Below are 23,731 nucleotides of genomic sequence, written 5' to 3'. Positions count from 1 at the left end.
ATTGGAGGGATGCAGCTACAAGTCCAGGATTGCTGGCAACCACCAGAAACTAGGAGAGGGGCCAGGAAAAGATTCTCTGTCAGAGCTTCCAGAAGAAGCCCACCTTGATTTCAGATTTCTGGCCTCCTAAACTGTGACAGAATAAATATCTTTTGTTTTAAGCCACCCAGTTCTTGTTAATTTGGTACAGCACATAAATGGAGCATCTAGTGGGTACCCCATAAATAATGGCCAATTGATGCCCTTCCAAAGGGAGAATTGTCTATTGTAGTCTAAACAAGAGGCACTTTCACTTTAAACAAAACACATTCTGACAAAGAAAAGCTTTTTTTCTCTTCTTTCCATCTTGCAAAAAGAATACTGTAGTTTAATAGAAAATGCTTTTTTATTAGTTGCATTTTAAAAAGTTTTGATCTCAATATTACAGACATGAATTATAGTAAAAAAAAACTTACATAACTAAGAGGGATCAAATTTCAAGCTCCAAAATACTACTCACCGATAACATAAAGAGATTTTATCATTTATTTTCTGTCAACAACTACAGCTGGCTTGGTGCATCCATTCCATCGAGTTTCATTAACTTGACTATTTCTGAAATGTACCAATAAGACAGATAAATGATATTTGTAACACATGATAAAAAGCAATGTATTTCTTTGGTTAGTGAGCTTTCATGATATTGTAGGACATAGAGAAAAAAAAAGTAAAACTGAATGATAAATAAAACAGGAATAAGTAAAACTTATTTTTTTCACTGTATTTTTCTAAATCATGAATGTATTTTATTTAGAATGGATATATATACTTTGCATATTCAATAGATAAGTATGTAATGAGCTTGGGGACAAATATTAGTTGAGTAAATTATGTTTATAGAAAAATGCCTACACTATGGTCCATAAAGACATTCTTAAGCTGTCATTCTGGTGTTCTATCATCCTCTACTGGTCACTGAGCCAAATTACATTTAGTGGATTTCATAACTAAAAATTTTTTGTTCACTTGCTAAATCTAAAAAAATCTGCTCATGAATAAAAAATACATTGACAATAAGTACTTCATAAACCATCTGTTTGTGTCTCTATCATTAGTCTGTGAGTCCTCAATGGAAGTTAGAGACTCATTTATCTTTGTATCTCTAGCAGCCACCAGTGTTGGCTGAGTATCTATATTCAGTAAATGGTGGATAAATGAAACACTGAGGCAATTTGCATAATTATAAGTCTTTATCATTAGTTTGTAAAGTTCTTTGTTTCATAAATATCATCATATGGATTTATAGAAAATTAGTGGTTATTTTCAAAATATTGATTTCTTATAAAATGCCCAAATTATTTTAACATCAATATAGTTTAACAGTTTCAAACCTATGTTCATAGTCATTTTTTAAAATATATTTTGATTGATATCAGAGAGGAAGCGAGAGACCGAAACATCAATGATGAATCATTGATTGGCTGTCTCTTGCACGCCCCCTACTGGGAATTGAGCCTGCAACCCAGGCCTGTGCCCTGATGGGGAACTGAACACGGGACCCTTCAGTCCTACGCTCTATCCACTAAGCCAAACAAGCTAGGGCTGTTTATAGTCATTTTGATTGTAATTTAACCTGGGCATTTTTCTGGTTACCTATTATTCTGACTAGTTGTGGATTATTGAGGATGTTTATTGGTTAGATGGAAGACCAGAAACAATGGTGGCTGCTGGCCTGGGTTAGTTTCTGTTTCACATTAACATGGTCTAGAGGCTGATGTCATCAGGATCCCACGTTCTGTCTTCCTGCTCCATCACGCCTAAGCTGTGTGTACTCAGTGGAGCAAAGAGGCGCAGAGCCTTTGGGGGAGCAAACTAGAATAAACTATATGTCAACGCTTCAGGTCAATAAATGTCAGTGCTCGGTTTCTCCAGAACCCGTCATCCTGCCTCTTGTAATTCTCTAGCGCCTGGACTTTAGAAAACCCCGGACATAGTGGAAACGCATGCTGACGCAGGCGACAAAGGGAACTGTGTCGAGATGGAGGGCCTGGTCCTCAGTGTCTACACAGGCCCAGGATTAAATCGGGCAAGGGTTTCAAAGCGCCCCCTGGACGTTGTGACTAAGACATTAGGTAGGGCGGTGGCGGCTGAGATGAGGCTGCAGTGGCGCCAGGAGAAAAGTGGGAGGTGAGGAAGCGGACGGGTTTTTGGAAACACCCAGGTCGTAGAGGAAGCATAAGAGAGAGACGGGAATGGAGGGAAGGCGGTCCTGTCCAGACCTCTCCCGCAGGGTCAGTGGGGCCCAACTGCAGGGCGATGACCTTCCCTGGGAGGAGCGGTGGCACCAGGTCAGAGCAACTCACCTGCCACAGGCAGGAGTCAGCGCCGGAAGATGCTGGACACAGAGCTGCACTTCCAGGCCCCACACCACCCTCTACTTCCGGGTCAACCGGAAGTACCGTCCTGGTTGGCACCACGCTTTCCAGCTTCCGGTTGCGTGGTGCTCAGCAGGGAGGTCGTGTGCCCGAGGGTCCTGTCTGAGCGCGTCCGTCCGCCCGCCCGAGAGCCCAGAGGCGCGGGTATCCTGGCCCCGGGAGGCTCGGAACCCGGAACCACAGTGGCTCTGCCAGGCGGTTGCCATGGCCTCCCTGACGGCTTGGATCAGCCTCCTGGCGGCGGCGGCGTCGTGGAGGCGGCGGCAGGTGGCACAGCCGGAGGGCGGGGCCGCCTCGCCGGGGCCCAGAGACCAGGCGGCTGTGCGGGCCTGGCCCCCGCCGGCCAGCACCAGAGGGGCCCTGCGGCGCCAGCTGCGGGGCTTCGTGCTGCCCACGGCCGCCTGCCAGGAGGACGAGGACATCTTCCCCTACAAGATCCTCTTCCAAGACCTTGACCGCAACGGGGACGGGGTGGTGGACATCACGGAGCTCCGCGAAGGGCTGAAAAACTGGAGCTCCACGTTTGGCCTGCAGTCGGAGAAGGTGCTTGACCCGGGGGACGTGGCTCCGGGCCCTGGAGGGACGTTGCGTAGAGGGGGAGGCCAGACCGCCTTCCTGGAGCTGCTTTCGGAGAGAGGCCCGTGTGTGGGGGGGGACTTCTCGCCGGGGGGCCCCTCCCGCACAGTAACGCGGGGAGCCGTCTCCACCTCCTGAGACAGGCCCTGCCCGCAGGGCCCAGGCCTTCTCCTGGGCACGTTGGGGAATGCCCGGTGGGTTTCCGGTGGCCCAGTCGCCATGGACTGAACCCGCACAGGATTTCAGGAGCTGCGTTAGCCTCTGGGAATGCAGAGTTTTAGAAAAGACCTCTTGGATTAGGGCGTTCGCAGGACAGGCCCAGATGGGGCCCCAGAGCTGCTGTGTGCCTCTGACATCCACAGGGTTTGGGGCGGGTCAGACCCTCATCCGTGGGTTGACAGTACTCTAGCTGATGGATTAGTACGTCACTCTAGTTAGGGGTGTCTTCCTTCTCTGGACGGGTCTGTAACTTGATTATTTAAGAATTGTTCAGATGGAAGTGACAGCATATCAAGAGAAAACAATTATTCTATTTCTCCTCTCTCAATGCTACACAGTCTTCAGGTACCACCCCACTTGTTTCCCCCGTGAGATGTGTGTGCCTGGTATGAAGTCCAAACGTTCCTGTGGCTCAGGAAATTCCTTAAGAGTTCTGTGCTCCAAAAACTCCACTGAATTAACTTTTCTCTCATTATCTCGTACTTATATCCTCTCACTCAGCTTAGTCCCTTCAGATTAATGGCTTAATCATTAATATGTTATCTCTAGCATTTAAAAAATGTTTTTCATTGAATTTAGAGAGAGGAAGGGAGAGGGAGAAACATGGCTGAGAGAAAAACATCAATTGGTTGCCTTCTGTACGCCCCCTACTGGGGGTTGAGCCAGCAACCCGGGCATGTACCCTGACCAGGAATCGAACCTGGTGACCTCTTGGTCCATGGGTCGATGCTCAACCACTGAACAACACCGGCCAGGCTAGAATTGCACATATTTTATCTCATTTAATTAATAGAGTGGGAGTCTCTGATGGCAAGAACTATGTATCTTGGTATCTTTATTTTTTTTAAAATATATTTTATTGATTTTTTATAGAGAGGAAGGGAGAGGGATAGAGAGTTAGAAACATCGATGAGAGAGAAACATCGATCAGCTGCCTCCTGCACACCCTCTACTGGGGATGTGCCCGCAACCAAGGTACATGCCCTTGACCGGAATCGAACCTGGGACCCTTCAGTCCACAGGCTGACGCTCTATCCACTGAGCCAAACCGGTTAGGGCTATCTTGGTATCTTTCTTCTTTTTTTTTTTTTTGGTATCTTTATTCTTTCAAAGTATTTGGCATTCATTGATCACCGCAGGTAAATATGTTACTTAGCCTTGTATCTGTGTCTGAAAAAGTAGGCCAATGGCTGTGGATGGGCATCATAATTAGCATGAGTGAAATTATTAATTGCCAATGTGGGAATGATACAGGGGCTTCACTTGCAGTGTGTTTCTGCAATGGTTTCTTCTTTCTTGCAGGACATTTTTAAAGCTGGAGATACCAATGCTGATTCAGGATTGGACTTCCAAGAATTTTTGCAATACCTTAAAGACCATGAGAAAAAAATGAGGCTGGCATTTAAGAGTCTGGACTTAAATAATGATGGTGCGTATGTGTGTGTTTTATTCACAATTAGCTTAGCATGAGTAGCAGTACCAAAGGATATGTTTACTAGCCTTTAATTAACTCCTGCTATCAAAGATTCAATTCTCTTACTTGTTTAGCAGTATTTTTTTAATTTCCAGAAATAATATATAAACTGTATTTATTGTTACAATTTCTGTGTGGTTACCATCTTTTTTTAAAAATTAATTAACTAATTAATTAATTTTGGTTACCATCTTTTAATAAAATAGTTTTTGTCCTCTGCTATGCTACTTGGCTGAGTGGGTAGGTCTCACCACTCATTTGCAGTGTATGTCATGGTAGTTTTAAAAAATGTCATTTATTGTTTTCTTGTTTATTTTGAAAATATTTCAGTTGCAGGAAAGTTAGATAACATAGAAAACCTCCTGAAAGAAAGTAAAAGTTACTTGTAACGCTGCTGGCTAGAGATCAGATTTAGCATTTTAATTTATTTTTGTATTTCCTTTTAGACTTTTTTGTCTGTTTTTTTTCCCCCCTTGGTTTCTTTTCTCTCCCTGTAGATGCAATTGCAGTCACACTGTGTGTGTAGTTTGGTATCCTGCTTTTTAAAAAAATATTTTTATATTTATTGATTTCAGAGAAGAAGGGAGAGGAAGAGAGAGAGAGAGAGAAACATCAGTGATGAGAGAGAATCATTGATTGGCTGCCTCCTGCATGCCCCACACTGGGGATTGAGCCCGAAACCTGGGGATGTGCCCTGACTGGGAATCGAACCGTGACCTCCTGGTTCATAGGTCAGTGCTCAACCACTGAGCCACACTGGCTGGGCTTGCTTTTTTCTCTTAATGTTATCATATAAGCATTTCTGCTTCATTTAATATTTTTCACAAACATATTTTTATTGATTTTAGAGAGGGAGAGGGAGTGAGAGATGGAAATATCAATGATGAGATAGAATCATTGATGGGCTGCCTCCTGCATGATTTGGGATCAAGCTTGCAACCTGTGCGTGTGCCGTCTGGGAATGGAACCTTAACCTCCTGATTCATAAGTCGGGCGACAGACATTTTTTAATGACTCTAAAATATTCCATTTGTGAGTAAACTTATCGAATCATTCCCATATTGCTAGATATTTAGGATGTTTCCAGCTTTTTGTTCTTATACATAGTGCTGTGAGCAGTATCCATGCCGACTTGTTCTTTGTTACAAATCCTTAACTCAGAGAGACTGAATGTAGAGTAGAACACTTCTGCATCCATATGTGGCTGACCCACCATAGGTAATCAGAACCTACTTATAATCGATATAAGAAACATATGTTATGTTAATTTTTAACTTTTGTGAAATCTAATTTTTGTTAATTAAAAAATTGTAAGTGTACCAGGAAAGTGATGTAAAGCAGCGGTCGCCAACTGGTGGTCTGCGGCCCACTGGTGGTCCGTGAGGTCCGAAAGGCTGGCGACTGCTGGTTTAAAGGATTCCACTGATGGATTCTTGGGTCAAAGAAAATATAACCTGAATATCAGAGGCTTTATGACCTGAGCACAAAAGTGGTTCCATTACCCTCAATCCCCAAAGCATAGTGCTTTGAACTTCCGGGCACTTCCCGGAAGGAGGTGTAGGCCTTTCTGATCGCTCATACTGAGGTAGCACCCAGAGGCATGTCTTGAAATGAGACTGGGCTATCATTTGCTGCCACTGTAGGACTGAATGTTCTGCTCTTGTGCTGCTCTGAAATTTCACCATCTTGTTGATGAATCCATCTTGTCAGATACATCAGGGAAATTAGAATGCCATTGGTAAAAATATTACGCGATTATTGTCCCTGGTGAAGTTGCGCACCAGTGCTTGTAGTTACTGGTAATAATAGAGAATAGTCTTTCTGAGGCAGGATGGAAATCCCAACGTAATATAGTGATTAGCAACATAGATCTTTTCATTTCTGCCTTGACTAGCCAAACTGGGACACCACAGTCCCCAAAGCCTGGCCAAGGTCCACTGGCGGAGCAGGCGTCCCACTGGTTTCATTTTGTTTGAGCCCCTGAGCTGCGTCGTAGGTAGGAAGCCCCGCTGTTGCCACCAGGGCTGCTGCCCACCTGGACCTGTGGCTCCGGCTCTGGCAGCCCTGCAGGGCCCTCTGACTGAGCACCTGCTCTCAGCGTCCTCATTGCTGCCGCCTCGGTGGCCACTTTTGTGTAGCACTTTCCTTATCCCAGTGGTCGGCAAACTCATTAGTCAACAGAGCCAAATATCAACAGTACTTCTTCAAAATAGACTCACCTAGGCCGAAAACCGACTTCTGCGCATGTGGCTCACGAGCCGCAGTTTGCTGACCACTGCCTTATCCAATGTTGAGTGGCTTTATTTTCATGCCCCTGAATCAGATCTTCAGAATTAGCTTTTTAATTCTTTCCAACTAGGTACAATAATCAAGATCTGTCTTAGATCTACAAACTTCGTATGGCAGCTCTTGGGGCCAGACGTGTTTAGAAATTTAGAATTTTGCTTTTAGAAAACGGGTACTGTGCATATATGTTATTATTTAATAATTCAAGTAGGGTCTGGGGCGCCACTGTGCAACTATACAGTTGACCTTGAACAACAGGGGCTTTAGGGTCACTGACCACCATACTGTAAAAAATCTGAGTACAACTTTTGAGTCCCTAAAAAGATAACTCTAGCCAGCCCTTCACATCCAAGGATCCAACCAACTGTGTATTGAAAACAGTATTTAAAAAATATATGTTTATCTTTTTCAGAGAGGAAGGGAGAGGGAGTTAGAGATAGACACATCAATGATGAGAGAGAATCATGGCTCAGCTGCCTCCTGTACACCCCTTACTGGAGATCGAGCCTGCAACCTGGACATATGCCCTTGGCTGGAATCGAGCCCAGGACCCTTCAGCTGCAGGCCGACACTTTATCCACTGAGCCAAACCAGCTCAGTATTTTTGATTTGTAGTTATAAAACCATGGCTGGGAATTCGAAAATACTGTTTTTGATAAGAGGTTGGTTGAACCCTCAGAGGTTGGTTGAACTCGGGGACGCAAAGCCTGTAGATGCGAATCCCCTATTGTATTTATTGAAAAGAATCCGTGTAAAAGTAGACCCGTGCAGTTCAAACATGTATTGTTCAAATGTCAACTGTACATGAATATTCCATCAATGAAACAAATGCCTAACCCTGAATTAGGTAAATAATTGATTAAAATTAACTTCACATCAGTTTGAGACATGTTTTGCCAACAAATATTTTTGTGCCACATTTACAAAATATTTTTTATTTTTAAAAATTCTGGAATGTAAAGCCCTTTTTAATTAAAGTATAGTTGACAAAGTGTCTTACTTTCAGAGCATTTTAGTCTTTGGGCTGTGAATATGGGATGGACGGCCTATAAAAGACATGAGCTTTTTAAGACTATTGTGTTCTAAGTATATTTTGCCTTGTTATCTTCTGAGAGACTTTAATGACATTTTTTTCACTTTTTAAAGGAGTAATAGAAACTTCAGAAATAATCACTGCTTTGAAGTCACTGGGTGTAGATATTTCTGAAGCTCAGGCAAAAAATATTCTCCAAAGGTCAGCCCTTCTTATTTTTAATAGTTTTCATTTTTGTTTAATATTCTAAGTTAGAAATTAATTTCTATAAATATAGCCCATTCTTCTCTTCCGTCCCTCCCTTCCTTCCTCTGTCCCTCCCTCCCTCCCTCCCTCCCTTCTTCCCTCCCTCCCTTCCTTTATTTCAACATTGCTTACCTTCAGGATTTGCATTAAGCTCACAACCCTCTAGTAACTACGTTTGTTAGTCGGATGGAGTTGTATAACTTAGCACTTGGCCATACATATGTTGTGTTCAGTTTTGTAATTGTTCATAGTGAGAGGATACATTCTACACCCGTTATTTTGTCTTGGCTGGGACTGGACATCATACAGATCTTTTTGTTGGCAGAAGGAATTTGCTTTTTAGAATTTCCATTGAGAAAAATGCAATTGAAAAAGCATTTCACTTAATTCCACCTTTAACTTAGACTTCAAAGAAACAATAGCTGTTGTGTTTTTTGATTTTGAGATGCTTAAAAGTCGAGTAAACCCTGAATTTTTCATGGTAAAAAGTGAGTCTTCTCTTTAAATTAATAAGTAAAAAGTTATTTTAAAGTTGATTTAAAAGCTATAAGTAGGGAAAAGAGGGTCAGAGGAAAAATATTATTAGAAGATTCATAAGGTATAAGGTTCATCCTCAGTTTTATTCATTTATTCCTTCATTCAACTAACATTTACTGAGTGCTCAGTGCTAGCAATATAAAGGTGACTTTAAATAGCCTTCCCTTTAAAAGAGCAAGGCATGTGTGAGAGAAATACAAGTAAATAGTTAAAATTCCATCAGCGGGGCATTCTACAAAATATCTGATCAATACTTTTCAAAACTGTCAATGTTACCAAAAACAAGGAAAGTTTGAGAAACTGACACAGCCAAGAGGAGCCTAAGGTGACATGACTTACCTCATAATCCTAAAACAAAAGAGGAACATTAGTTAAGAACGAAGGAACTCTGAGGATAGTGTGAACTTTAGTTAATGATGTATTAATGTTGGTTCCTTAATTGTAACATGTACCATAATAATGTAAGATGGTACTATTAGAGGAAAAGGGGTATAACTCTATTATATTCCCAATTAAAAAATCCTCACCCAAGGATATGTTTTTACTGATTTTTAGAGAGAGAGGAAGGGAGGGGGGGAGGGAGAGAGACATTGATCAGTTGCTTTCTGTATGTGCCCCGACTGGGGATCAAACCCCCAACCTAGGTATGTGCCCTGACTGAGAATTAAACCTGCAACCTTTTGGTGTACAGGACAACGCTCAACCAACTGACCCACCCAGCCAGGGCTATATTCTCAATTTTTCTAAAAAATAAAGTCTATTAAAATATGAAAGTACAGCAATGTTCATGAAGTCCAAAGGAATGGCTTCTATCATAAATATGTAAGAAGCATTTAATTAATTTTTATCATGGTGCTATCTTTGTTATAAATGTTGTAAGCACTATTTGTTTTTTCAATTCCAGCATGGACAGTGATGGAACAATGACAGTAGACTGGGATGAATGGAAGTACTACTTTTTACTTCATCCCGCAAAAAGTATCGATGAAATTGCTGGCTTCTGGAAGCGTTCTACTGTAAGATTAGTTTGTATTTTTTATCTGTCGTAAGTGTCATAGCTGTTATTATGGTCACATAATCCCTATAATACTTTCAGCCTCAGTGGCTAAAGAAACAGTAGTCTCTCCTCATAGTGTTATCTCTAATTCCCCACCCACAAAAAATGCTTTTCTCTTATGCATCCTAAAGAATGTTACCTGAGTTTCTGAGTCAGAAGGAATATGCATTTGTAAAATTTTTAGGGTGTTCAGTCTTCATTTTCCAAAATACCATCTAGCCATGTTATTTCCCAGAATGGCTTGCTACGCCAGCTCACTCCCACCAGCAGTGCCAGAAAGTTCCTGCTTCTCTTTATGTTACTGTTACTGGGAATTATCCAGTTTTCTGACATTTGCCATTTTGTTGGACATAAAGTGATATCTTGTTGGTTTAATGTGCATCTCATTGATCCCTACTGCATTTATATCTTGGTCTGTTTTTGCAAATGTATTGAGATATGATTGGTATATAACATTTGTAAGTTAAGGTGTATAACATATTTGAGACACTTCTGTATTGTGAAATAATCACCACAGTAGGGTTAGCTAACACCTCCATCACCTCACGTAATTACCGTTTCTACTTTACATGGGATCCCCAGAACTTAGTCATCTCAGAACTGGAAGTTCGTCCCCTTTGGCCAGCACCTCCCCGTTTCCTCCACTCCCCAGCTCCTGGCAACCACCATTCTACTCTCCACTTCTATGAATTTGGCTTTTTATTTACTTTTATTGTGGATAGGAAGTAGGGTTTACTGGTGGTTGTAAGGAGGGGGCAGCACCGAGACTCATGAGTGCAGGGCCCACCATTTGTGTAGGGACCACGACGATGGATGTATTTGACCCCACAGCCGTCTGGGATGAGCCGCTTTTCAGCCACCCTGTCTTCAAACTCATCCGAATTAAATTTAGTACAATCCCCCTTCTTGGAGATGTGGATCTTCTGATGGCCAGGGTGCTTGAACTTGGCTCTGCGTAGGGCCCAATGACATGATCCTTGGTCTGCAGCTTGGTGCGGATGGACATGATGACATGGCCAACATGGACCCTGGCCACTGTGCCCTGGGGCTTTCCAGAGGCACCCCGCATGCCTGTCTGGAGCCTGTCCGCTCCAGCACAGGACATCTTGTTGATGTGGATGACGTGGGAGGGGTGGAGCCGCACTCGGAGGTGAAAGCCATCTTTGCCAAGCTTTTCACCATGTACTTGTTGGCACAAAGGCCGGCAGACCCCAGGGCTTCGGAGGAGAGCTGCTCGTCTTCTTCTGACTCCATGTGCCACCGAGGGGGAACTTGTCCACTTTTGCCTTCTTCTGCCCCAGGTCAAAGATGCGGATCTTGGCATCAGGGACACCTCAGCACAAAGGAGACTTTGGGTACGGCTGTTCTTACAATACCGGTAACCCCGGGAGGGGCGGCGGCCCGTGGCAACACCAGGGTCTTCAGTGGCACACTGAAGGGAAAGACTGTGAATCTGGCTTTTAGATTCCACATAGAAGTAATTCCATACAGTGTTTGTCTTTCCGTGTCTGACTTATTTCACTCAGCATGATGTTCTCCAGGCCCATCCATATTATGGAAATGGCAGGACTTCCTTCTTTCTCATGACAGTACAGTGACCATTGTTTATTATTATTATTTTTATTTTTTATTGCTTAAAGTATTACAAAGAGTATTACATGTCTCCTTATTTTTTCCCCGCCCTTGACAATCCCCTGGCCTCCCCTACCCCCCAGTGTCTTATGTCCATTGGTTATGCTTATATGCATGCATACAAGTCCTTCGGTTGATCTCTTACCGCCCCCCCCTCGCTTCCTGCCCCCCAACCCTCCCCGGCCTTCCCGCTGCAGTTTGACAGTTTGTTCGAGGCAGCTATGCCTCTGTATCTATTTTATTGTTTATTATTGTACATAGATGTGTGTCTGTGTGGGTATGGGTGTGTATGTATATCTTGCCAATACTTGTTATTTCTTTTCCTTTTTTTATTTTTAGGAAATAGCCATTCTAATAAGTGTGAGGTAGTAACTCATTGTGTTTTTTTTAAAAAAAAAATATTTATTTTTATTGATTTCAGAGAGGAAGGGAGAGGGAGAGAGAGAGAGAAACATCAATGATGAGGGAGAATCATTGATCAGCTGCCTCTGGCATGCCCCATACTGGGGATCAAACCTGCAACCTAGGCATGTGCATCAAATCATGACCTCCTGGTTCATAGGTCAATGCTCAACCACTGAACCTTGCCAGCTGGGCTCATTGTGGTTTTGATTCACGTTTCCCCAATGATTAATGATATGGAACATCTTTTCATATATATGGACATCTGTATCTCTTTAGTTCTTTTGCCCATTTTCAGTGGATTTTTTTTTGTTAATTGAGTTGTATGAGTTTCTTTAATATATTTTGGATATTAACTCCTTATCAGCTATATGATTTGTAGATATTTTCTCACACTTTGTAGGTTTTCAGTTTGATGTAATCCCACATATTAATTTTTGATTTTGTTAATAATGCTTTTGGTGTCAAATCCAAAAAGTCACTGCCAAGACCAATGTCAAGGAGCTTTTTTGCTGTGTTTTCTTCTAGGAGTTTTACAGTTTAGGATCTTATGTTTAAGGCTTTACTCCATTTCGAGTTCATTCTTGTAAGTGGTGTGAGAGAGAGGTCCAGCTTCATTCTGCTGTATGTGATTATCCAATTTTCCCAGCACCATTTATTGAAGAGACTATCCTTTTCCACTGAGTATTCGTGGCTCCCTTGTCAAATATTAGTTGACTGTATCCGTGAAGGTTTATTTCTGGGCTCTCTATTGTCCCATTAATTTATGTGTCTGTTTTTATGCCATTACTATACTGTTTTGATTATCATAGCTTCATAGTATAGTTTGAAAGCAGGAGTGTGATTCCTCCAGTTTTGTTCTGTCTGAGGACTGCTTTGTCTATTCAGGGTTTTGTGGTTCCATGTGCATTTTAGGATTTCTTTTCTATTTCTATGGAAAATATCATTGGAATTTTGATGGGGATTGTATTGAATCTATAGGTAGTTTTGGCTAGTGTGGACATTTTAACAATATCAACCCTTTCTACCCACGAGCACCATATATCTCTCTATTTATTTGTGTCTTCAATCTCTTTTATCAGTGGGCATTGATCTTATAGTAAACCTATATCTGAATGCATTATTAAAAATTATTTGGTCTAGTACAGTGGTTCTCAACCTTCCTAACGCCGCGACCCTTTATACAGTTCCTCATGTTGTGGTGACCCCCAACCATAAAATTATTTTCATTGTTACTTCATAACTGTAATTTTGCTACTGTTATGAATCGTCATGTAAATATCTGATATGTAGGATGTATTTTCATTGTTACAAATTGAACATAATTAAAGCATAGTGATTAATCACAAAAACAATATGTAATTATATATGTGTTTTCCGATGGTCTTAGGCGACCCCTGTGAAAGGGTCGTTCGACCCCCAAAGGGCTCATGACCCACAGGTTGAGAACCGCTGGTCTAGTACAAGTGCTAAGAACATTGTCAGTCTTCATTATCAGGAGATGAGAGATGAAAAAAAACTTGTGATTTTTGATCTTTGTAAAAAAATTATCCTCTTAATTTATCTAGTGTTTCCACTGTTCTCTATCATCTAATTCTGTTTTTACATTTTATTAGATAATTGACATAGGGGAGAGCATAGCTATTCCAGATGACTTTACTGTGGAAGAAAAGAGTTCTGGATATTGGCGGCGGCATTTGGTGGTAGGAGGAATAGCTAGCGCCGTTTCAAGAACGTGCACGGCACCTTTTGACCGCTTGAGAGTCATGATGCAGGTGATTGCGCAAGTTCGGTGGCCCTTACACATTAAAGTCATTTGAAAAATCCTTGATAATTTTCAGAAGAAATGTTTTGGCACATTTCATACTAGTCATTAAAATTGTACATTTTCTGAAAATGTAAAAGGTTATCCTCTTAATTTATCAAGTGTTCACACTTTTCTCTATCATCTAGTTCTGTTTTTACATTTTTGTTTTTACATTAAAGATTTCTTAATTTCTTAAAGATGCTTATATGCCGTTTAAATGAATTTTTATTTGAAATAATAAATAATAGAACCACTCTATTAGATGTTTTTTTTTCAGAAATGTAGCTAAATCTATCAAAGAAGTGACAAGACACCATTAGTCTAATTTATTAGTTATTTCTAGCTTCTGACACTGCCCTAATAGCATGGTTCTACTCTACTATTTAAGTACTAAGAATATTTTTAAAAATGGAAATTAAGTTACGTGGAGCAGATTACTAACTTGTACCTCTTTAGAGTTAATGTTGTCTAATTTCCTTTTTTTTTTTTTACTGAGTAATGAATTGTTAACAGTAGTTATAAAATACTGCATGATTTAATCTGTTAATAATTAAGATTTAATATTTGCTGAATATTTTCTCTGCAAGGGTATAAAAATTAATAATCCACAACCTAGTGAATTTAAATTTGTAATTAAATTTACATACTTTAGTGTTTTATTTTCTTTGGGATTTTTGGTAACATTGTGACAATTGGTATTGGATTATGAATAGGTTTTCTTTTGTTGTTTTTTGTTTTTTTAAAATATATTTTTACTGATTTCAGTAAGGAAGGGAGAGAGAGAGAGAGAGAGATAGGAACATCAATGATGAGAGAGAATCATTGATCTGCTGCCTCCTGCACGCCCCCTACTGGGACTTGAGCCTGCAACCGGTGCATGTGCTCTTGACTGGAATCGAACCCAGGACCTTTCAGTTTGCAGGCTGATGCTCTATCCACTGAACCAAACCGGCTAGGGCTCTTTTGTTGTGGTGATATCTGATCTTATTTTCTAAGATCTTAGAAAATCTTATTTTTGACCGACTCAGATTTTGAGGGAGGAGCTGCCAAAGGGCACAGCCTCTGTCTCTTGGCGTCTGTTCCTGGTGTTTTTCTTTGTCTTCCTTCATCTCCTGGCCGGATTCTGCAGCCTCTGGACTCTGCGCTTCTTCCTTAGTTTTCTTACTGTGCTGCTGCTTCAGAGCAATAGCTGATGTGTGGACAGTTGCAGGGCACGTGGAGCAGCAAGGTGCTGAATCTGGGGGACTTCAGTCCTGGGTTTCACACCTTCTGTGTTTTGGGGCTTTCTGACAACAGACTGATGGACATCATCATCTTTAGAGAGATTGGGAAGTTTGAAGATTCTGCTAGCTCTTTTGGGCCCCAGGCGATGAGGCACAGCCCTATTAGTTGGTCCAGGAAAATCTTCCTTCTCTTTTTTTTCTAGGTTCATAGTTTAGAGCCAACGAGAATGAAGTTAATTGGTGGGTTTGAGCAGATGATAAAAGAAGGAGGAATTCGTTCTCTTTGGCGAGGAAATAGTGCAAATGTTTTTAAAATTGCACCTGAGACGGTCATCAAGTTCGGGGCCTATGAACAGGTAAAATGCTATCGTCTGTGGAATTTTACAACAAAGATCAGATTTAAAATTGAATGTTTAAAAAGTTGAGGCTTTCATGAGAAAAAACTGGAGTGTCAAGCAATAGATGTTAATTTAAATATAAGTGACTTTGTTCTCATTTGGTTATTTTTGTTTTTATATTGCTTTTGTTTATAAGGAATGTTTCATGGCCCTAGCCAGCTTGGCTCAGTGGACCGAGCGTCAGCCTGTGGACCGAGGGGTCCTGGGTTTGATTTCGGTTGCAGGCTTCTCCCCGGCCCTGGCCCTGGTCAAGGCTCATGCAGGAGGCAACCAATTGATGTGTTTCTCTCACATCGGTATTTCTCTCTGTTTTTCCCTCTCTCTTCCACTCTCTAAAAATCAATGGAAAAATATCCTCGGGTGAGGATAAAAGAAATGTTTCATAGATTATAGTATATTATCATAACTGATGTGTATTATTAGTTCTTTTCATTTCAGTGTCACAGTGAAGGAAGCCCTCTAAAACATTTCGATATTGGTTTTCCTTTGAGCAATTTGAATGTTTTATTTTAAATTTGTTAATCTGACTTAAGATTTTAATTGTACTTAATCAATTAATGTTAAGATGAGCTATATTTGTTTTTAAATAGTGTAACCTATTAGCATCACATAAGAGTCTACGAATGCTCTATGCACATCTCAAGGTTTCCGTTTTCTGGGCTGGCCCGGCTCCGATAGCTTCAGAAAAGGCCCAGGGAGGAAAAGCAGAGAGAGCCTTAGCTCATGTCTCATAGATGTTGCTAAAAGCAGCAAGGAGTGGGCAACACTGACCAGCATTCTGAGATTTTACAATCAGTTTTCCTAGAGCTTCAGGCTCAGAAAGCACACGGTCTACCTTCCAAATGATCACAGGAGGCAGCTTCATCAAGCATTTCCACAAAGCCCTGGACTCAGATTGCAGTATCTGTGTCCTAACAGGGCCACAAATTGTTGGTTTGAGTTATGACAGCACCCCCAGCTGGTCACCAATTTCAGTACTTGTTAGGGTTCATTCTAAGCTGTTGTATCAAAGAAATACCAAGATACAGTAGCTTAAATATGCTAGAGGCAAGTAGTCCAGGGCTAACAGTATAGCTCTGTCATCTTCAACACTCAGCTTCAAAGGTCACACCCATCTGCCATTTCCCAAGTAGGGGAAAGAGCGATCCAAAAATCTTTCAGGAGATGTCTCATAATTTGCATACTCAATTTCCCCTCATTTCTCATTGGCCAAAATAGGTCACTTAGCCACCCAGCCTAGCTGCAAGGGAGACGAGGGAAATGTAGTTTCTAGTTGAGTTGGCTGTTACTAAACGGAAGAAGATGATAATGAGTACTAGGAACAGACAGCAGTGTCTGCCACATGAACTGAACCAATCATACTTTCTGATGGGAAGTCACTGATTTGAGAACCAGGGACTTAATTCTTAAGAGGATTGCATTGATGAGAGACCACTAGAAAAGGCCAACAGGAAAGCATCTTGCCTAGGATAGATAATCTGCTTGCTAAGCCTATCTTGGATTCTAAATGAGTTTCCAGTTTCAGTCTCATGAAACTTGACTTATTTAATTCCTGTGAAGCCTGACCTTTAGGCTGGTATTTCTGATTTTCTTATTTTTTTAAAAAAATATATTTTTATTGATTTCAGAGAGGAAGGGAGAGGGAGAGAGAGATAGAAACATCAATGATGAGAGAGAATCATTGATTGGTTGCCTCCTGCACACCCCCTAGTGGGGATCAAGCCTGTAACCCCGGACATGTGCCCTTGACCTGGGACCTTTCAGTCTGCTGTTCGAAGCTCTATCCACTGAGCCAAACCAGCTAGGGTGCTTTCCTTATTTCCACATGTGCTATTGCAGTTGCCTCCCTGTTTCTTGAGCTAAGCAGAGTAAACTGTTGTTCCTTGTAACAAACGCAATTTACCTGGTTACTATTCCTGATTACCCGGTTACCAAAGAATATTTAGTACCTTCCACATGGAAGGTGAGAGGCTAAAAAGAGATAAAAGATAGATTCCGTGCACCCTTTGTGTAATTTGTATGTCTTTTATGAAATAGTATGACAGTCATAAAGATGCTTAAGTGATTTAATGTTGCTGACTTACTCTTCAGAAAAAAGGGGAAAAGGTTCTTATTATCTTAGATAATTGCATAAAAATTGAAATCAAGTATTCTACTAGATGTTAATATCAGGTATCTAGAATACTTTTTCAAATAGTTTTATAGTACTAATTAATGTTATAAACTTAGAAACAATATAGAATCCATTTCAGTAATATTGTACATTTCAATACTTTTATTTATACAGTATAAGAAATGGCTTAGTTTTGATGGTGCTAAAACAGGAATTATTCAGAGATTTGTATCTGGTTCATTGGCTGGTGTAACTGCGCAGACCTGTATTTACCCCATGGAGGTATGTATTATTATAAAGTTTTAATAAAGTAATACTTTCTAATTTTTTATAAATGAATTGGAGATCAAGAATTTGTATAATAAACAATTTTATAGCTACTGGACTTAAAGCTCATATCAAGTATCAGTTGGCCTTAGTGTATATATATATTTTGTTGTTGTTGTTATTTAGGATAAAGATAGTATTGTAATGTACCAGGAAGATAACAGTTTTGTTGTCTGCTGTTTAATTGACTCATTCATTAATACTGCACACCCATACGGGTGAGGTACTTTTCTAGGTCCAGGGATGAATCAGACAGACATTTGGTCTTGGAGCTTATAGTCCAGAAGGAAGACAAAACATGCACATCAATGCCTTTGACTGGAGTCGAACCTGAGACCTTTCAGTCCGCAGGTCGACGCTCTGTCCACTGAGCCAAACCGGTTAAGGTTGGCTATAGTTTTGAGAAAAAGAGCCAATTTCATTTAACACTTTAAAAAAACAACCTATCTGAAGCAGTAATGAATGTGTTTCAGAATATGTTGCCTTACAGCCCAGTAAGGGGGTTTGAATAGATATATCAATTAGAGCCACAGTGATGAGTTATATTCTCCTGTTTAATTTTTTTTAAAAAGCTCTATACTGTATCAGTTCATGTTTGAGTCAGTAAGGAATCAAAATTATGTTTAAGATTGCTTTCTTTTTTGATTTCTATGATAATTAGTAAACATTGTGATACAATAAAGCTTTCTAGATTGCTAGGTGAGCTGAATGACTCTGGTAATATATTTTCAATATGTTCTTCCCCATTTAGGTAATAAAGACCAGAATGACTGTAGGTAAAACTGGACAGTACTCAGGGATTATTGATTGTGGCAAGAAACTTCTGAAACAAGAAGGTGTTAGAACCTTTTTCAAAGGCTATATCCCTAACTTGCTAAGCATTATACCTTATGCAGGCACAGAGCTTACTGTTTTTGAGGTGAGTTTATCCCCATAATGTGACATTATGTGTTACATTGGAAAATTTGGTACAATAACGGTTTTTATTCTAAACATTGGTTATAAATGACTTTTCATGAAATAGCTTCTGACCTGAAAACTTAAGTCTCTCTGAATGAGTTGCCTCATTTACGAAAAAATTTTTAAAAATATTTTTTAATTGATTTTTTAAAGAGAGGGAGGGAGAGGGATAGAGAGTCAGAAACATCGATCAGCTGCCTCCTGCACACCCCCTACTGAGGATGTGCCCACAACCATGGTACATGCCCTTGACCGGAACCCGGGACCCCTCAGTCCGCAGGCCGACGCTCTATCCACTGAGCCAAACAAGTCAGGGCTCATTTACGAAATTTATAAAATGGAGGCAACAATACTGACTTGTCAGGTTTCTGAGGGATTAACTGAGGTAACATCTACGGAAATGCTCAATATCATTCCAGAATCAAGAAGCTACTCAGTAATGTTTCCTGCAGTTGTGTGAACAATGAATTTCTTCTCCTTCGACCTGCACAGTAGTTAAAGGATGTTTCCTGATTTCTTTCTTCCAGCTTTTGAAGAACTATTGGCTCGAACATTATGCAGGAAACTCTGTAGACCCTGGCTTAATGATTTTGCTGGGATGTAGCACGTTGTCGCACACCAGTGGTCAGATAGCCAGCTTCCCTCTGACCCTTCTTAGAACACGCATGCAGGCTCAAGGTGAGTGTGTGGGTTTTTAAATGAAGTAAGAATAAATTTAAAAAGCTAATAAAATTGCCCTCGCTGGTTTGGCTCAGTGGATAGAGAGTAGGCCTGCAGGTGTGATTCCGGTCCAGGCACATACGTAGGTTGCAGTTTGATCCCTGGCCCTGGTTGGGGTGAGTGCAGGAGGCAGCCAATCAATGTCTTTCTTTCATTGATGTTTCTCTTTCTCTGTCTCTCCCCCGCCCTTCCACTCTCTCTAAAAATCAACGGAAAAATATCCTCAGGTGAAGATTAACAGCAACAAAAAACAAATTTTAAAAAGCTAATGAAATAAAGAAGTAATAAAATCATTATTAATTCCATGAATTAAAAATAAAAAAAACGAAGTTAAAACAAGTTGTTTTAAATGAGTAGAAATTGATTTCAAAATCAGAAAAACTGTAGAATTGCTGAATAAAAAGCTAACTTTCTGATTGTTAAAGCATGATCTTGAATTTATCGTAGAGCCTTCTGTGGAGTTTAGATTTTCTTTCCTCTACAAAGTTCTACTTGGAACTCTGCACATGTTTCTGTCCCCAGTGGTCGTTTTCCAGAGCTTACAGTTAGGAAGCGCCAAGCAGAGCAATAGGACAGGGTTTACTGTCCTCAGATTGAATCAGCAGTAGCTCAGGATGAACTTGGAATTCCTTTGCCGCATTCTGCAGCAGGAACTTAATACATTTGTGCAGTTGAACACGCTGTTTTGTTCTCTTTGGCGAGGAGACGTGAAACAGAAGGGAGGGCATCTGCTTGTTCCTCTTAGGTGTAAAGTCAGAAATTTAGGTTTTAAGAAAATACCCTTTAAGTTGGGGGGAAAGAAAGCTCTCACATAATTCCACTAGTATCTTCCTGAGTAAATTCCTTAAGGAAGCGGTTCTCAACCTGTGGGTCGCGACCCCTTTGGCAGCCGAACGACCCTTTCACAGGGGTCGCCTAAGACCATCCCGCATATCAGATATTTACATGACGATTCATAACAGTAGAACATTACGGTTATGAAGTAGCAACGAAAATAATTTTATGGTTGGGTCACAACATGAGGAACTGTATTTAAAGGGCCAGAAGGTTGAGAACCACTGTCTTAAGGGGTCATGTGGTAAGCAATATTTTCTTACATTCCTTCCCCCCCTTCTTTTTAGGAAGATTTTGGGGTTTAATTTACATGGCATTCCGGGTGGGGACTCTCTCCATCCATCCCATCACCTGCCCATCCCCCAGCAGACTATTGAGGTCACGCTCCATTCCCAGTGCTCCTGTGAGGTCCTCATTGAAGACTTTCAATGCTGTGCAGGATGGGAAGCTTTCATGTCTACTGTGCAGTATGGCAGCTGCAAGGCGCACATGGCTGTCGGGCACTGGAAGTGTCGTGCCACTGCGAAACTAAACTTTTAGTTTTACTTAATCTTAATTAATTTAGATTCAGATAGCCACATGTGTCTAGTGACTATGGTATTGGACCACAGGGGACTATTCTGTAGGTAGGGAGCAAGGTGTACTCTGAAATAATTTCATTCCCTATAAATTCTTGTTAATCATTGTACTGTCTGAATATATGAAGATTAAATATTGAATTACACTGATTTTTTTTCAATTTATAGCACAGAAGGAAAACACAACAACTATGATTCATCTCATTCAAGATATATATTACAAAGAAGGAAAAATGGGCTTTTTCAGGGGCCTCACTCCAAATATCATAAAAGTGCTGCCTGCAATATTCATAAGCTGTGTGGCCTATGAAATACTGAAAGGACCGTTTGGATTAACGTAGAAGTGAAATGTGAAATTGTTGTCATTACTGTAATCACTTAATTGTAAGATAATACCTGGGTTATAAAGAGAAACTGATCTCTTCCTAAAAGGAAAGAAAGGATCAAATAATTGTTAAAACATTTTCTCTTTATGTTTTCTAGTATAAAACCTATAAATGAAATAATCATTTTGGTAAAGTGGACCCAATTATTGCATCAGAGGTCAAAGTCCCATGCTGTCTTTTTTTTTTTTTAATTATAATGTATTAAGTGCCTGCTATGTGCCAGGTATTATTTCAAGGCACTTTAAAAGGTCCTCCTCTTGCTTAATTCTAACAACCATACTAGAAGATTGAGAGAGAGAGAGGAAGGGAGAGGGAGAGAGAGAAACATTGATATTAGAGAAACATCAATCAGCTGCCTCCTGACGCCCCCTACTGGGCATGTTCCCTGACCAGGAATCGGGCAACCTTTTAGTGCCCAGGGTGACGCCCAACCAACTGAGCCACACCGGCCAGGGTTATCCCAATTTTCAGTTGAGGAACTAAGTTTAGAGAGGTCAGTACTTTGGAAAGACCTTTTAACATTCTCTCCCTCATTAAGGATTGCATTCAGCCCTCACTCTCAGGCCCTCTGTTTCACGTAAGATCTACTGTTTGCTATAACCTTGGTAATGGCTTGGATATTTTGTAAAATCTCTTAAAGTGATGATTTAGCCCATTGTCCTTAGGGTACAGCCTCTCAGTTCTCTTAGATTGAGTCTCTAATACCACTTTCCAGTAAAGGCACCAGGATTCCTTAGTAGAAATAACCAACTGTAGGACTTGGGAAGGAAACATACATGAGGAGTCTGAGGACGCATACGCACACATTGATGGGGACATAGCAACTGAAAGCTTCCAGTCACCAACGCTGGACCAATTGGAGCAACACATTAATGAAATAGAATTGGATTATAACCCGGCATATAAAATAAATATCCAGGAGTCCATACTGATGTAGATGAATGGTTGAATAAATAAAGAAAGAAATGGGGAGAATAGACAAGTCTGTGGAAAAATTCCGGATAATTGATGTAGATCCCTCCCCCCAGCTCCACACACATTAGTGTGGCCATGTGCAGTGACTTCCAAAGAGTACAATATGGAAACGGGAAAAGAATACCTTTATTGGACAAGTGTGACAAACATCACCACATCCAGGGAATCAAAGTCGACATCACCTAAGCTGTAGCAATAGTATGTGCTATTGATCTGTGATGGAAATGGCGCTTTACCTCTGTGTCTTCCTTCCAAACCCCGTAATCATAAAAAAAAATCAAAGAAATTCCAACTGACAAAATGTCCCAGTTTACAAAATACCTGGTCAGCACTCCTCAAAACTGCCAAGGTCATCACACACCGGGGATCTGAGGACTGTCACAGCTCCGCCAGAAGGAGGGTCAGGACGCGCGATGACGAAATGTAATGTGGTGTCATGGGTGGGATCCTGGCGAAGAAAAAGGGCAGTAGGTGAAAAACTAAGGCGAAGGGAATAAAGTGTGGACTTCAGTTAATAGTATCAACATTGGCTCTTTAATTGTGACAGATGGACCATATTTAAGATGTTAATAAGAAGGGGAAAGTGGGCGTGGGGGCCTGGGGATTCTCTGTTATTTTCACAGATTTCTTGTAAATTGAAACTACTCTAAAGTTAAATTTTAATTTAAAAATAATTATGAAAACGCCTCCAACAATAATTATTTCCAAGTTGCTCTCTAGGAGATGGCATTATGCTCATTGAGAACCTACATAGTTAGTCCTGCACTTTAAGCTCTGAAGTCTTCCCTCTCCTGGCTCACCTAGAAAAATTGAAGGTAAGGAGGAATGCATACATTTTTTTTTTAAGGAATAGATAGTTAAGGACCTTGTTTCACTTGCCATGGAGTTTGTGAACAGTATTTTCACTAGTTTGGTTGGTTGCCCAATTCATAATTGTAATAATGGTGATGACATTCATTACGTAATATTGATGATGGTAACATTAATAATAAACTTCAGAGCCAGGTGGGGGAAAAGTTGGGTTTCTTGTTCACTCCTGTATGGCTGAGAGTAATAAAATCAGGATGGCATTCTCAAACCTGTATTGGAAAGACAGAGAAAACTGGTATTGAGGTGATTTTCCTATAAGCAGTTAGCATAGCTGCTTGTATAAACTGAACTTTAAGAAAAGTGTTGTTATTCTATTAGAATACACAGTGCTGCCAGCCCCAGTAGAGTCTTTTTCTTAACGAAGGTAGTTGATCTATAGGAAAAGTCTCAGGAGGAGGGAATGAATTTTTCTTTTTGCTGTTTTTTTCCTGATTTGTTTTGAAAATTTGACAAATTACTTACAATCTGATATATGAAACCCATGTCCATTAAACTTAATAAGGAAAATCTATCTGTGCATCTCTGTCTCCTTCCAGAAAATGCTTTTCCCCTTTCCTTAACTTGGATTCACTGCTTTGGGCCCCAGAACAGTCTTAATTTCTCCATCAGTGAGCATCTAAATAAGTAAGATAAGTCCAGGAGCCCCTGATGAGGATTCGGAGAA

At 40.6% G+C, this 23,731-nt stretch overlaps 1 protein-coding gene across 1 annotated transcript; it reads left to right on the top strand.

Moving 5' to 3' along the window:
* Nucleotides 1-2,618: 2,618 nt before the first annotated feature.
* On the top strand, nucleotides 2,619-21,177 carry LOC138995521 (mitochondrial adenyl nucleotide antiporter SLC25A24-like). Its single transcript, XM_070396023.1, has 11 exons — nucleotides 2,619-2,957; nucleotides 4,512-4,638; nucleotides 8,116-8,203; nucleotides 9,690-9,801; nucleotides 11,144-11,197; nucleotides 13,493-13,651; nucleotides 15,110-15,262; nucleotides 17,592-17,699; nucleotides 18,496-18,663; nucleotides 19,232-19,382; nucleotides 21,005-21,177. Exons 1-11 carry the CDS (start codon nucleotides 2,619-2,621, stop codon nucleotides 21,175-21,177), a joined length of 1,632 nt encoding a protein of 543 aa, XP_070252124.1.
* The last annotated feature ends 2,554 nt before the right edge of the window (nucleotides 21,178-23,731 follow it).

Source organism: Myotis yumanensis, unplaced genomic scaffold (genome assembly GCF_028538775.1).
Source record: "Myotis yumanensis isolate MYYU_CA2020_CCGP unplaced genomic scaffold, mMyoYum1.0.hap1 SCAF_17, whole genome shotgun sequence".
NCBI classification, from domain to species: domain Eukaryota; kingdom Metazoa; phylum Chordata; class Mammalia; order Chiroptera; family Vespertilionidae; genus Myotis; species Myotis yumanensis.
The sequence above is the reverse complement of the archived record's forward strand: the minus strand, read 5'-3'. Positions and strand labels throughout refer to the sequence as shown.